General features: G+C 39.9%; 1 protein-coding gene and 1 long non-coding RNA gene across 3 annotated transcripts in view; one reads left to right on the top strand and one right to left on the bottom strand.

The window, feature by feature from the left end:
• The window catches only part of LOC133560485 (uncharacterized), a 248,536-nt gene that overhangs the window by 20,619 nt on the left and 212,338 nt on the right, over window positions 1–15,579 (bottom strand). The gene's annotated exons all lie outside the window — the stretch shown is intronic.
• LOC133560456 (cytochrome P450 4V2-like) overlaps window positions 1–15,579 on the top strand; it is a 59,344-nt gene that overhangs the window by 41,135 nt on the left and 2,630 nt on the right. For both annotated transcript variants that reach the window (XM_061913039.1, XM_061913047.1), the window contains exons 7-11: window positions 1,394–1,463; window positions 1,554–1,680; window positions 5,035–5,214; window positions 9,870–9,972; window positions 13,344–13,478. In XM_061913039.1, the coding sequence (XP_061769023.1) occupies window positions 1,394–1,463; window positions 1,554–1,680; window positions 5,035–5,214; window positions 9,870–9,972; window positions 13,344–13,478 (615 nt within the window). The remainder of the gene's footprint in view (window positions 1–1,393; window positions 1,464–1,553; window positions 1,681–5,034; window positions 5,215–9,869; window positions 9,973–13,343; window positions 13,479–15,579) is intronic.

Raw genomic sequence — 15,579 nt, 5'->3', positions numbered from 1 at the left:
ATAATAATATTTACAGCATGTATTAAAGGCCTACTGAAACCCACTACTACCGACCACGCAGTCTGATAGTTTATATATCAATGATGAAATATTAACATTGCAACACATGCCAATACGGCCTTTTTAGTTTACTAAATTGCAATTTTTAATTTCCCGCGGAGTTTCTTGTTGAAAACGTCGCGGAATGATGACGCGTGTTTGTGACGTTATTGGTTGGAGTGGACATATTAGCTCAGCACCACTTACGGCTAAAAGTCGTCTCTTTTCATCGCATAATAACACAGTAATTTGGACCTCTGTGTTGCTAAATCTTTTGCAATTTGTTCAATTAATAATGGAGACTATAAAGAAGAATGCTGTTGGTGGAAAGCGGTGGATTGCAGCCGCCTTTAGCACTGAAACACAGCCAGTGTTTCTTTGTTTGTTGTGAAGCTTTAACACAGAGCGGTCAAGCGAACATGTTTCTCTACGTCAACCAGCAAGTTTTTTGGATGGGAAAATTGTGATATTAAGTCGGCTCTTACCGGAGACTTCAGCGGATTATGCGACCTCATCCTGCATCTTAAAAAAGGCAGCTGTGATCTTGGCTCCTCGGCTTCTCTCAGAGACATTGGTTTGACTTTACAATCTCATTGATTGATTGATTGATTGATACTTTCATTAGTAGATTGCACAGTTCAGTACATATTCCGTACAATTGACCACTAAATAGTAACACCCGAATAAGTTTTTCAACTTGTTTAAGTCGGGGTCCACGTTAATCAATTCATGGTCACTAAAACACTATTAAAACAATAAGCAGATAAGGGATATTCCAGAATTATCCTAGTAAATGTGTCTAATTACATCTGAAACACTCACACTGCCGCCTTTTCTTTTTTTTCCCTTTTTTTTTTAGTGCCTCACTCTAACTTTCCTCATCCACAAATCTATCATCCTCGCTCAAATTAATGGGGAAATTGTCGCTTTCTCGGTCCGAATAGCTCTTGCTGCTGAAGGCTGTGATTATAAACAATGTGAGGAGCCCTACAACCCGTGACGTCTGCTACTTCCGGCAAAGGCAAGGCTTTTTTTTATTATCGACCAAAAGTTGCAAACTTTATCGTCGATGTTCTCTACTAAATCCTTTCAGCAAAAATATGGCATTATCGCAAAATGATCAAGTATGACACATAGAATGGACCTGCTATCCCCGTTTAAATAAAAAAAAAAATCTCATTTCAGTGGGCCTTTAACAAACGTATCTCTAATTAGCCCGGGCGCGTTTCCCCCAGGCACACGCCTTGATATGGTATCGCACTGGAAGTGAAAAAGTTTTACTGGGACACTCGGGATAGCAATATCCACCAATCGGCCCAGTATGACGTGTACACAATGAGCACTCTCCTTCCAGAAACGGCAATGGGAAAGAAAATCAACGCCCAAAGCGACTCCGAGTCCGAGTACGTCCAGAGTGTGTACAAGTACGTTTTTTTCTTCTGCCCTTTACTCACTTTTTGTAATGAAAAAAAATATATCGTATGATGTTTTGATTTTTCTCCTAACTTGCAAAGAATGAGTGACATCGTCAGTCGCAGGCAGAGGTCGCCCTGGTTTTGGCCCGCCTTCATGTACAAATACTTTGGCGAGGGCAAAGTGCACGACAGAACCCTCAAGACTCTCCACTCCTTTACCTACGAGGTGAGCGGGGATTTGCAAGTGATGCAGCTTTTTATACTTAATGCAGAGTAACATACTTTAAAGCCTTTCAGGAGATATTAAAAAAAAGTCAAAATCCCCATGATTGTCACTAACACACTAGGTGTGGCGAAGTGATTCTCTGCATTTGACCCTGGGAGGTGAGGGGAGCAGTGAGCAACAGCTCAGGTTTGATTATTCAGGATTGAATACAAAATCTCCCTACTAACCCACCAGTGCCTCCATGGAAATGCCCCCCTCTACCTCAATGAACTACTCACCCCCAAATCCTCCACACGACACCTCCGCTCCAAACTGTTAGGACCTGATCAAGGAGGTGACCCCAGGATGCAAAGACAAAAAGGGGAATATTTAATAAGTCCAAAAAGTGTAACAAAAGGCGATGGGGCAGAAGTGCACACCATGAATAAACAAACAAAAACAGGTTCCTCAGTGGTCGGCAGGGAAAAAGGCCAGGGCGCACTGAGTACAGCAAAAAGTCCGACATAAATCATTTTTACCTCAGGGGGGGCTCGGAAGCAAACAAAAAGAGGTGAGGGATTACAGGAATAAGGTGAGACAACATAGGGCTTCATGGTGGAAGAGAGGTTAGTGCGTCTGCCTCACAATACGTAGGTCCTGAGTAGTCCTGGGTTCAATCCCGGGCTTGGGATCTTTCTGTGTGGAGTTTGCATGTCCTCCCCGGTACTTTCAGTGGGTTCACTCCGGGTACTCCGGCTTCCTCCCACTTCCAAAAACGTGCACCTGGGGATAGGTTGATTGGCAACACTAAATTGGCCCTAGTGTGTGAATGTCAGTGTGAATGTTGTCTGTCTATCTGTGTTGGCCTTGTGATGAGGTGGTGACTTGTCCAGGGTGTACCCCGCCTTCCGCCCGATTGTAGCTGAGATAGGCACCAGCGCCCCCCGCGACCCCAAAAGGGAATAAACAGTAGGAAATGGATGGATGGATGGAGAGACAACATACAATTAATTGTTGACGAAGTGAAGAAGGCACATGCACTGGCGTGGTAATTGCGAGCAGGTGTGCCTCATGGTCCGCCTCTCGCCGAGGACGAATCACTAAAAGCAAAGGTGCAGACAAACGGACAAGGCAGGAAAACACTACAAACACAACAGAAACAGGCTAACCTCCTCCAACCTCCAAGGACAAAGCTACGAACTATGGGAGACCGGGCTTTCTACTCCCAGTCTGTGGAACACTCTCCCTGACCACCTGAGGTAACCACAGACTGTGGATGCTTTTAAAAGAGGCTTAAAAACCCTTCTTTTTCAAAAAGCCTTTTAATAAAAAATCTATTATTATTATGAGCGGTGGACTTGCCCGGGAATGATTTTTGGTGATTTAACCCCCCATTCCAACCCTTGATGCTGAATGCCAAGCAGGGAGGTAATGGGTCCCATTTTTTATAGTATGACTCGACCGGGGTTTGAACTCACAACCTACCGATCTCAGGGCGGACACTCAGGATAATTGCATTATAAAACTCCTGAGAGGAAGTCGTCGTTTGCATTATTTGTCACCTCTAGGGCGGCATAGCTTGGTTGGTAGAGTGGCCGTGCCAGCAACTTGAGGGTTGCAGGTTCGATTCCCGCTTCTGCCATCCTAGTCACTGCCGTTGTGTCCTTGGGCAAGACACTTTACCCACCTGCTCCCAGTGCCACCCACACTGGTTTAAAAATGTAACTTAGATATTGGGTTTCACTATGTAAAAGCGCTTTGAGTCACTAGAGAAAAGCGCTATATAAATATAATTCACTTCACTTCACTTTGTTACATGGGGGCAATGCACATTAGAGAGATTTAGGCCCACTAATTAAGGGGGGCTAGGTGGGGATTGATTTATGACCCCCCAGGAAGTGGGTATGGCCTAAACCGGAAACATGAAGTGTACATCATATCCGGTGATATATTTTAATATTGTATTTTTTTTGTATGTCTTCTTTTTGGGTACTTAGCAATACTGCTGCGTGAATATGTGTTTCACAAAAGCTTAATCTGTTTAGCAGCGGCTTCTGGGGTTTGTTGTTCATCCTCCTTTGGTTCGGGCTCAAAAATATAAGATTCAGAAACATAATTTGTCCCCAAAATATTGTTGTTGTCCCTTACAAAGTCTGCCATGATTAGTAATTGTTGTTCTGCCTTCCGCCCGATTGTAGCTGAGATAGGCACCAGCGCCCTCAAAGGGAATAAGCGGTAGGAAATGGATGGACGGATAGTTGTTTTTTAGGCCCTCTTGGATAAAGTTTGGACACCCTTGATAGATGATCTTTATCTGCGGTACATAATTCCTTTAGAAAAGAGAAGTGTTGGCTACTTCTCTTGTTACCTGAGCAGTGTTTAACTTTATTAAATGTTTGCGTCGAATTTTATCAAAGAAAACCAGTTTTCTTTTCAGTAACATAAAAACTTAGACCTGTTTATCTATGTTTATGGAGGAATGGAGTTAAACATACAACTGGCATCCAATTGTCAGAGTTAGTTTGTGACGAACCCCAAAATGCAGAGAAGGTGGCAGGCATTGAGTGAGGAAACATGGTTTAATAAAACACTAAGACAAAACCAAACAAATTGGGTACATAAAAAGCGCGCACGAGGCGGATAACAAACTAAAAGAGCTAGCATGGGAGCTAGAAAACAAAAGGAACTTAGCATGGAAGCTAGCAAAAACAAAAGGGCCTTTCGTGGAAGCTAGCGGGTAGCGAGCAGGAAAACAGAAGTCGTTACGTGTAGTACAAAGAATAATTGAAAGCAGGGAACAAAAGACAGTCAGCTACAAACTGCTACCGAAATATAGCTTACCGTTACGCTGCAATGGCACGACACAATACGACACGACAATACAGAAGTGACAATAATCCAGCACTGACTGGATGTGAAGACAGGTCTAAATAGGAGCGGGCTGATTGACACCAGGTGTGGCCAGGTGCCAATCAGCTGCAGCTGAGGGGACACAGCACTCAGGGAGAAAGACAGGGATCAGACAAAATAAGAGCGCTGACAGGAACTAAAGACAGGAAATACTACACACACAGAGGAAAAACTAAAACACAAACAAACTGTCAGGGGCAAGCCTGACACCAATGTTATTACAAAGTATTGATTTTGAATCGAGAAGTATTTTAAAATCTGGATCGAATCGTTACTGCCAAGACTGGAATGGACTCGTGCGGTGCCCTCATGATTAAAACATTCTCTGTACACTTCAAGGTTTTGGGGTGGCCACTGTTTGAAACTGGATTTGTTTTTGGTTTGGAAGAAAATACCTTACACTTTTGGGGGAAAACGACTACCAATTGTGACTGACAAACAAATACTTTTTTGAATCTCGTTCAGGTGATCCGGGAGAGAGCAGAGAGCTTGAAGGACGAGCATGACAGGAAGGAGGACAAATCCGAGTCGGGGACCAGGAAAAGACGGGCGTTTCTGGACATGCTCCTGCAGACCAAAGACGAGGACGGCAACTCCATGAGCCATCAGGACATTCAGGAGGAAGTGGACACCTTCATGTTCAGGGTAGGTTCTAGCGCTATGTGGACTATCCCTATTCCCTTTTTGACAACTTTCTTTATACGTTAGATTGGAATAAAACCATTTCTGTTCATTTGTCGAAAACTGTCAAGCCGTGACATGGAATAGTTTTGCTCCTTCGACGCAGAGGGAATATGGTACGAGCCAGGCGTGAGTTCAGGTACATAGTTATTCGTTTATACACTAAAATACAAAAAGGCAAAACAAAAGGCGCACTCGGGGGCGGATAATAATCTATACTAAAACTTCAAACAAAAAACGCACAATGGCATGACTATCTATAAATGAACAAAAAATTATATCAAAGATACACAATAAACCAAAAACTAGCACTGAGGCAAAAAATACAAAGATCTTACGTGGAGTGGTCAAAAATAGTTAGCAGCGTGGCAAGGCATGAAGGTTGGCAAGGCAAGGTAGGTGCGTGGTCGGGTGAGTAAGCATTAGCAGTATGCAGGCAAAGTTCCCAGACTGATGAACAGAAAGCAAATGACTTAAATAGTAGCCGTGGTAATGAGAAACAGGTGCGGGACTGAGGGCAGGGGCGTGAACAGGTGGAAACTAATGGGTTGCTATGGAAACAAACAAAACCAGGAAGTGCAAAACGGGAAACAAGAGTCCAAAAAACAAAACATAACATGATCAAACATAAACCCAGATTAACAGGCATGATAAAAACTGTGTTTGAAATATCCTATCATACACAAATTATTATTATTATAGTATTGTAGTTCAATATTAATACACATCTTCCCCCCGGTATGATACTAGTAGGCCACGACACCAGGCGCTGCAATATAATAATAACTAAACAAATTAAAATAAACTGAAGAAAAACTACTGTTGTTGTAAACACGCTTGTAAATACTGAGAGCGCTTTCTAATAGTTTGTTCATTTTGTGTAGCTCAGTTTTTCTCAAATAATGGGGTCGAAATTTGTATATATATATATATATATATATATATATATATATCCGTCCATCCATTTTCTACCGCTTATTCCCTTTTGGGGTGGCGGGGGGCGCTTGCGCCTATCTCAGCTACAATCGGGCGGAAGGCGGCGTACACCCTGGACAAGTCGCCACCTCATCGCAGGGCCAACACAGATAGACAAACAACATTCACACTCACATTCACACACTGGGGACAATTTAGTGTTGCCAATCAATCTATCCATATATATATATACCGTATTTCCTTGAATTGCCGCAGGGCCCATAGTATGCGCCTGCCTTGTATTACTGCCGGGTCAAACTTGCTTCCCAAAATAATTAGCGCATGCTTAGTATTAGCGCCTGGTCAAACTCGTGACGTCACAAGTGACACTTCCCCTGTCATCATTTTCAAAATGGAGGAGGCTGATTTCAATATCGGTAGTTTGAAATCGCATAAAGGGAAGAAGATTAAGAGCTATTCAGTAGGATTTAAGGTCCAAGATTACATCACACTCAAATTTTTACTGTATACCTTTGGTAAGTGCCGAAGTGAGAAGAGGTTTTAAAATAATTAGCGCATGTTTACTTTTACCGCATGCCTTTGGTAAGCGCAGGAGTGAGTAGAGGTTTTGAATCAATTTGCGCCCCGGCGGTAATTCAAGGAAATACGGTATATATATATATATATATATATATATATATATATATATATATATATAAATACACACACACACACATGAGTTCAAACCCTGGCCGAGTCATACTAAAGATGACAAAAATGGGACCCGTTACCTCCCTGCTTGGCACTCACCATCAAGGATTGGAATTGGGGGTTAAATCACCAAAATGATTCCCGGGCGCGGCGACCGCTGCTGCTCAGTGGTACTTTAACTTTGTAACATATATATTTATATATTTATACGTATGTATATATATGGGTATACATAAAAAAAGAATATATATATATATACATATATATAAATATATATATATATATTTATATATACAGTATAGCTATATATTATAGTTATATTAATTGTAGCTGAGATAGGCGCCAGCGCCCCCCGCCACCCCAAAAGGGAATAAGCCATAGAAAATGGATGGATATATTATAATTTAATTTATTTTAATTTAATTTAATTACAATTTATATTTATTCATTTATGAAACAGACGTTTTCTGTTAACATTTTAAAGGTGTTCAATAAATGTAAAAGCATGTTAACACATGAATTATGTTGAAATTGGATACATGTTCGAAATAAACTCAAACCATAACGTATAGATTTTTTTCTTTCATGAAGAAAATAATATAAGTTGGTGTATGACCTGATTCTGATGACTTACATTGACTAATATCAGACAGAGTTTACAGTTGAAATTTTCTAATTTACATTGTGGAGGAGAAAAAAAGTCCTCCTTTCTGTCCAATACCACATGAAAGTGGTTGGTTTTTGGCATCTTATTTATCCAGCTTCCATACTCCTTTTTGCACACTTTACAAGAAATACATTGTCGGCAAACTCTGTAGCTTGCCAGTTTGTTTGCGTTAGCTTTCGGAGACTTTTATTTTGTTGGCGCAGGCGGGATGGCGCAGTAATGTCATAGTGAAGATTGATGATCGATAATTTTTAAGACTATTTTTTAATGACTGGCTGGCGATCAACTGACACACTCTCCGCCAACGACCGGTAGCTCACGATCGACGTAATGTACACCCTTGTTTGAGAACATAATTTTTTTCGCTCAGGAAGTCTGCCATGGTTAGTCGTGTTGTTGTTGAAGAGAAAAGTGAAAGTTGTGATCGATCTGTGAAAAAAATACACTGTCGTATGCCTTAAAATTAGCTAATAACATTCATTCATTCATAATAACATGTAAATATTACATGTTATTATGAATGTTACTACATGACATTTATACTTGCAGCGTGTATCAAAAACCCTGATTGATGTTTTTGGAAGTTTTTTAAAGCACTTTATATAGGTGAAATATGTCTCTCCATTGTTAGCTGACTTTTGCTAATGTTTATTTACGAGTATGTTTTTCTCTTCCATAAGGATTGTGAATAATAAAAAAAAAATTAAAGTAAAAAATGCCTGTTAAAGGGGAACTACACTTTTGTTTTAAATTTTGCTTATCGTTCACAATCCTTACGAAAGACACGACGACAGACTGTGTTTTTTAATTTTTCTATGCATTCTAAATATTATATAAATGTAAATAAAAGTCTGCTTACAGGGCAGCCAATGGGAGCTCCTCTATTCCGCCCGTAAAATCTGATAAATAACCATAAAAAAGTGCGAACAATACTTCATTTACATTTCATGACTTGAATATTAACCAGGTACACTTTTATTATAAGAGCTAACGCAGACACACTAATTATAGAGGCTCCGTCATCACTTCCTGTGTGCCTATGTTTACATCAAGTGGTTTGCTGCTTCCTTGCTTCCCTGCTCCCTGTAAGTTTATTCGAAATCATAAATCATCCCTCTCACCTGGACTGTAGAAGTCTGGGTAGGTATTCCGTTAACTTGGGACACTTTGATAGCCATTTAGGACCTGGAATTGACGAGAAAGACACATAAAACGCTTATACCCCACCTCCCAGTTTATTTGCCAGGATTAGGCGTCATTCTTCATCTAAACGGGAATATAACAAGATTCTCTCGGTCTGCATCTTAATGACAGCAGACCTTGTACAGTAAGTGAATTTAAAAAAAACATAACATAGTGATGCCATTTTGAAATTAATGCGCAGCGTATGCTTAAAATTATCAAAATACGCAAATATTAAATGTTATTATAAATATCCCCGGTATTACATTACATATATACTTACATCATGTATAAAAAAACCCGGTAACACTTTAGTATGGGGAACATATTCACCATTAATTAGTTGCTTATTAACATACAAATTAGAAACATTTGGCTCTTAATAAGTCATTATTAAGTACTTACTAATGCCTTATTCTGCATGGCCTTATTATACAACAACCCTAACCCCAACCCCAACCCTAAACCTCTAACCCGAACCAAATCACTCTAAATTAAGTCTTTGTTACTTACAATATGTTACCCTACTGTCCAAATAACTCATAATGAAGGCTTTGTTACTTAGAATATGTACCCAAAAGTAAAGGGTTACCTCAAACCCTGCTCAGTAGTTTTGTGGTTAGAGTGTCCGCCCTGAGATCGGTAAGTTGTGAGTTCAAACCCCGGCCGAGTCATACCAAAGACTTTAAAAATGGGAGCCATTACCTCCCTGCTTTGCACTCAGCATCAAGGGTTGGAATTGGCGTTTAAATCACCGAAATGATTCCCGAGCGCGGCCACCGTTACTGCTCACTGCTCCCCTCACCTCCCAGGGGGTGGAACAAGGGGATGGGTCAAATGCAGAGGTTAATTTCACCACACCATGTGTGTGTGTGTGTGTGTGTGTGTGTGTGTGACTATCAGTGGTACTTTAACTTTAATGGAGGTGTTTAAATGTATTTTTCTATCGGCGGATTTAAACGGCTTCCATAGTCTCCATTATAAGCGGAATTTTGATCGTATTTGTTTAATATTTAGAATGCAAAAAAAAATATTATCAATAACGATTTTGAACAATAAGCAACGTTCTCAAAAATGTGTAGTTCCCCTTTGAAGTGGAAACATTAAGGTGATGTATCGTTGTGTTGTTGTTGTGTTGCTGCAGGGCCACGACACAACAGCAGCCTCCATGAACTGGGCCCTCCACCTGCTGGGCTCTCACCCAGATGTGCACGGAAAAGTTCAGCAAGAGCTTCAGGAAGTGTTTGGTAAGAAAACAAACAAAAAAAAACAAGTACCGCCCCATTTTCTGCACATTAGGCCCTTTGACTCATCATTCGTTCCAACTAATTTGCTGCTTTTAAGTGTGTGTGTGTGTGTTCTGGCAATTCTGACTTAGTGGGGACATCGCCTTTAGGGGACCTCTGACGGTATGGGGACCAACAAAAACAGGTCCCCTAAAGGGAAATCTTTTTTAATGATAGTCCGATCCAGTTTATATCCTGGAGTTGGAGACAACTTTATTACTGCTAAATAGCAGTTGTCAGTAATGTCACAGAAGATGCAGGATTTGCTTTAACATTTAAGTGGTGAAACGTCCTATAAGAGGACAGCTCTAGTGCCGTATTCTGAGGATCATGTCCTATTTAATTTGAACTTTTTTTTTTAATTAAATAGTCACGTACAAATTTGTGTAGATTATGCAAAACTATTTAAATTAGGTACCCATGAACCAAAATAACTATTTTTCCTCAAGGTCCCCAGAAGGTATGATCAGCACATTACTTCATCAATCCAGAGATTTAAAGACATGTATGAGCTAACTGGGCAGTGGCCCTTTTATCTCATTTTTTTAAATGCCTCCACAACCTGTAGAAAGGGTGGTCCCCACAAGTCATGAACAACATCTTGGTCCCCATTCCTAATAATAATCAGTATGTATGTGTGTGTGTGTGTGTGTGTGTGTTCTGGCAATTCTGACTTAATGGGGACATCACTGTGTTTACACAGTCACCTTTAGGGGACCTCTGACGGTATGGGGACCAACAAAAACAGGTCCCCTAAAGGGAAACCTTTTTAAATGATAGTCAGATCCATTCTATATCCTGCTATATATGGTTGTTAGAGTTGCAGACAACTTCATTACTGCTGAATAGCAGTTTTTAGTAAAGTCACAGAAGATGCAAGATTTGCTTTAACATTAATGTGGTGAAACTTCCTATAAGAGGACAGCTGTAGTGCTGTATTCTGAGGATCATGTCATATTTAATTAGAACTTTTTTTATTTTTAATTTCTTTTTTAAATGATCCTCAGTAGTCATGTACAAATCTGTGTAAATAATGCAAAATTATTTAAATTTGGTCCCCATGAACCATATTATCTATTTTTCCCCAGGGTCCCCAGTAAGTATGATCAGCACATTACTTCATCAATCCAGAGATTTAAAGACATGTATGAGCTAACTGGGCAGTGGCCCTTTTATCTCATTTTCTTAAATGCCTCCACAACTTGTAGCAAGGGTGGTCCCCACAAGTCATGAACAACAGTTTGGTCCCCATTCCTAATAATAACCACTATGTGTGTGTGTGTGTGTGTTCTGGCAATTCTGACTTAATGGGGACATCGCTCTGTTTACACAGTCACCTTTAGGGGACCTCTGACGGTATGGGGACCAACAAAAACAGGTTCCCTAAAGGGAAACCTTTTTAAATGATAGTCAGATCCATTCTATATCGTTCTATATATGGTCGTTGGAGTTGCAGACCACTTCATTACTGCACAATAGCAGTTTTTAGTAAAGTCACAGAAGATGCAAGATTTGCTTTAACATTTAAGTGGTGAAACTTCCTATAAGAGGACAGCTGTAGTGCTGTATTCTGAGGATCATGTCATATTTAATTAGAACTTTTTTTATTTTTAATTTCTTTTTTAAATGATCCTCAGTAGTCATGTACAAATCTGTGTAAATAATGCAAAATTATTTAAATTTGGTCCCCATGAACCATATTATCTATTTTTCCCCAGGGTCCCCAGTAAGTATGATCAGCACATTACTTTGTCAATCCAGAGATTTAAAGACGTGTATGAGCTAACTGGGCAGTGGACATTTTACCTCATTTTTTTAAATGCCTCCACAACCTGTAGAAAGGGTGGTCCCCACAAGTCATGAACAACATATTGGTCCCCATTCCTAATAATAACCAGTATGTATGTGTGTGTGTGTGTGTGTGTTTGTGTGTGTGTGTTCTGGCAATTCTGACTTAATGGGGACATCGCTCTGTTTACACAGTCACCTTTAGGGGACCTCCTACGGTATGGGGACCAACAAAAACAGGTCCCCTAAAGGGAAACCTTTTTAAATGATAGTCAGATCCATTCTATATCCTGCTATATATGGTTGTTGGAGTTGCAGACAACTTCATTACTGCACAATAGCAGTTTTTAGTAAAGTCACAGAAGATGCAAGATTTGCTTTAACATTAATGTGGTGAAACTTCCTATAAGAGGACAGCTGTAGTGCTGTATTCTGAGGATCATGTCATATTTAATTAGAACTTTTTTTATTTTTAATTTCTTTTTTAAATGATCCTCAGTAGTCATGTACAAATCTGTGTAAATAATGCAAAATTATTTAAATTTGGTCCCCATGAACCATATTATCATTATCTATTTTTCCCCAGGGTCCCCAGTAAGTATGATCAGCACTTTACTTTGTCAATCCAGAGATTTAAAGACGTGTATGAGTTAACTAGGCAGTGGACATTTTACCTCATTTTTTAAATGCCTCCACAACCTGTAGAAAGGGTGGTCCCCACAAGTCATGAACAACATATTGGTCCCCATTCCGAATAATAACCAGTATGTGTGTGTGTGTGTGTGTGTGTGTATGTGACGGACAGTGCAAATCCTCGGCAAAAACAGATGATAATTGAATTGCCTCAACAAATTGTAGAAAGGGTGGTCCCCACAAGTAACGAACAACATCTTGGTACCCATTCCGAATAATAACCAGTATGTGTGTGTGTGTGTGTGTGTGTGTGTGTGTTTGTGTGTTTGTGCGTGTGTGTGTGTGTGTGTGTGTGTGTGTGTGTGACGGGCAGTGCAAATCCTCGGCAAAAACAGATGATAATTGAATTGCCTCCACAACTTGTAGAAAGGGTGGTCCCCACAAGTAACGAGCAACATCTTGGTACCCATTCCGAATAATAACCAGTATGTGTGTGTGTGTGTGTGTGTGTGTGTGTGTGACAGGCAGTGCAAATCCTCGTCAAAAACAGACGATAATTGAATTGCCTCCACAACCTGTAGAAAGGGTGGTCCCCACAAGTAACGAACAACATCTTGGTACTCATTCCAAATAATAACCAGTATGTGTGTGTGTGTGTGACGGGCAGTGCAAATCCTGGGCAAAAACAGAAGATAATTGAATTGTTTGCAGCACTCATCAGCGTGACTTTGCGTGAGGGCCCTGTTACATAAGCACACGTCTCTGAGCTTTGCCTGGCCAATAAACACAACACAACCTCAACTCTCATCCACTTACCAGGAAAATGTCAACAGGCGGTGTTTATCTCCACGCGGCGCTTAGACTTTAACAGAATCTACCCCCCCTCCTGCCGCCCCTTTTGGTGTCCAAAGGTACGTCGGAGCGAGTGGCCAGCATGGAGGACCTGAAGCGGCTGAAATACTTGGAGTGTGTGGTCAAGGAGAGCCTCAGGCTGTTCCCCTCCGTGCCCTTCTTCGCCCGCTGCCTCTGCGAGGACGTCGACATCAGTACGTCAATGTTTACGTAATCACAAAGTTGATCAAAATGTGTTTATTATTTTGTTTTTTTGAAATGTTAACACGAACACAATGCTTTGCAGAGGTGTACTTATAACAATTTAACAGGCAAATGATACTATCACTGGGGATCAGCACTAAAACTGTGGATGTTTGGGCACCGCAGAAATTCCATTCGATTCTTGAGGGTTATGATTCGATTTAGTCTTGATTCAAAGTACATTAAAAAACAAAAAAATAACTTTAGGGGCCAGTTCTATGATTAAATACATCCCCCCCATAAACTAGAACATGGGTCGGCAACCCAAAATATTGAAAGAGCCATATTGGACCAAAAATACAAAAAAAAATCTGTCTGGAGCCGCAAGAAATTACAAGTCTTATATAAGTGTATAAGTGTTATAAGGGCAACGCACGATGTAAGTGTCTATATCAGCTATATTAGCCACTATCAAAATGAGTTTAAACGTCTTATATAAGTGTTATAATGAAAGCAACACATGATGTTAGTGTCTATATTAGCCTACTATCAAAATGACTTTAAAAGTCTTATATAAGTGTTATAATAAAGGCAACACATGATGTGTCTATATTAGCCTACTATCAAAATGACTTTAAAAGTATTATATAAGTGTTATAATAAAGGCAACACATGATATAAGTGTCTATATTAGCTTACTATCAAAATGACTTTAAAAGTATTGCATAAGTGTTATAATAAAGGCAACACATGATGTAAGTGTCTATATTAGCCTACTATCAAAATGACTTTAAAAGTCTTATACGTATAAGTGTTATAATGAAGGTAACACAGGATGTGTCTATATTAGCCTACTATCAAAATAACTTTAAAAGTCTTATATAAGTGTTATAATGAAAGTAACACATGATGTAAGTGTCTATATTAGCCTACTATCAAAATGACTTTAAAAGTCTTATACGTATAAGTGTTATAATGAAGGTAACACAGGATGTGTCTATATTAGCCTACTATCAAAATAACTTTAAAGTCTTATATAAGTGTTATAGTGAAAGCAACACATGATGTAAGTGTCCATATTAGGCTACTATCAAAATGACTTTAAAATTATTATATAAGTGTTATAATGAAGGCAACACATGATGTAAAGTGTCTATATTAGCTGTATTAGCCTACTATCAAAATGACTTTAAAAGTCTTATATAAGTGTTATAATGAGGCAACACATGATGTAAGTGTCTATATTAGCTATAATAGCCTACTATCAAAATTACTTTAAAGGCCTTCTGAAAAGAGATTTTGTTATTTAAACGGGGATAGCAGGTCCATTCTATGTGTCATACTTGATCTTTTCGCGATATTGCCATATTTTTGCTGAAAGGATTTAGTAGAGAACATCGACGATAAAGTTCGCAACTCTTGGTCACTAATAAAAACGCCTTGCCTGTAGTGGAAGTAGCAGACGATGTGCGCGTGACGTCACTGGTTGTAGGGCTCCTCACATCAATTATAATCATAGCCACCAGCAGCAAGTGCAATTCGGACCGAGAAAGCGACGATTTCCCCATTAATTTGAGCGAGGATGAAAGATCTGTGGATGAGGAAAGTTAGAGTGAAGCACTAAAAAAAAGAAAAAAAGCTGATGGCTCCAGGCGACAGCAGTGTGAGCGATTCAGATGTTATTAGACACATTTAATAGGATAATTCTGGAAAATCCCTTATCTGCTTATTGTGTTAATAGTGTTTTAGTGAGATTATAAAGTCATACCTGAAAGTCGAAGGGCTGCGGTGAACGCCAGTGTCTCTCAGAGAAGCCAATGGAATAGCCAGGATCACAGCTGCCTTTTTGACAGCTACAGGAGGAGGTCGCATAATCCACTGAAGTCTCCGGTAAGAGCCGACTTAATATCACAATTTTCCCATCCAAAAACTTGCTGGTTGACGTAGAGAAACATGTTCGCTTGACCGCTCTGTGTTAAAGCTTCACAACAAACAAAGAAACACCGGCTGTGTTTCGGTGCTAAAGGCGGCTGCAATCCACCGCTTTCCACCAACAGCATTCTTCTTTATAGTCTCCATTATTAATTGAACAAATTGCAAAAGATTCAGCAA

Source organism: Nerophis ophidion, linkage group LG01 (genome assembly GCF_033978795.1).
Source record: "Nerophis ophidion isolate RoL-2023_Sa linkage group LG01, RoL_Noph_v1.0, whole genome shotgun sequence".
In the NCBI taxonomy this organism is placed as follows: Eukaryota; Metazoa; Chordata; class Actinopteri; order Syngnathiformes; family Syngnathidae; genus Nerophis; species Nerophis ophidion.
The sequence above is the reverse complement of the archived record's forward strand: the minus strand, read 5'-3'. Positions and strand labels throughout refer to the sequence as shown.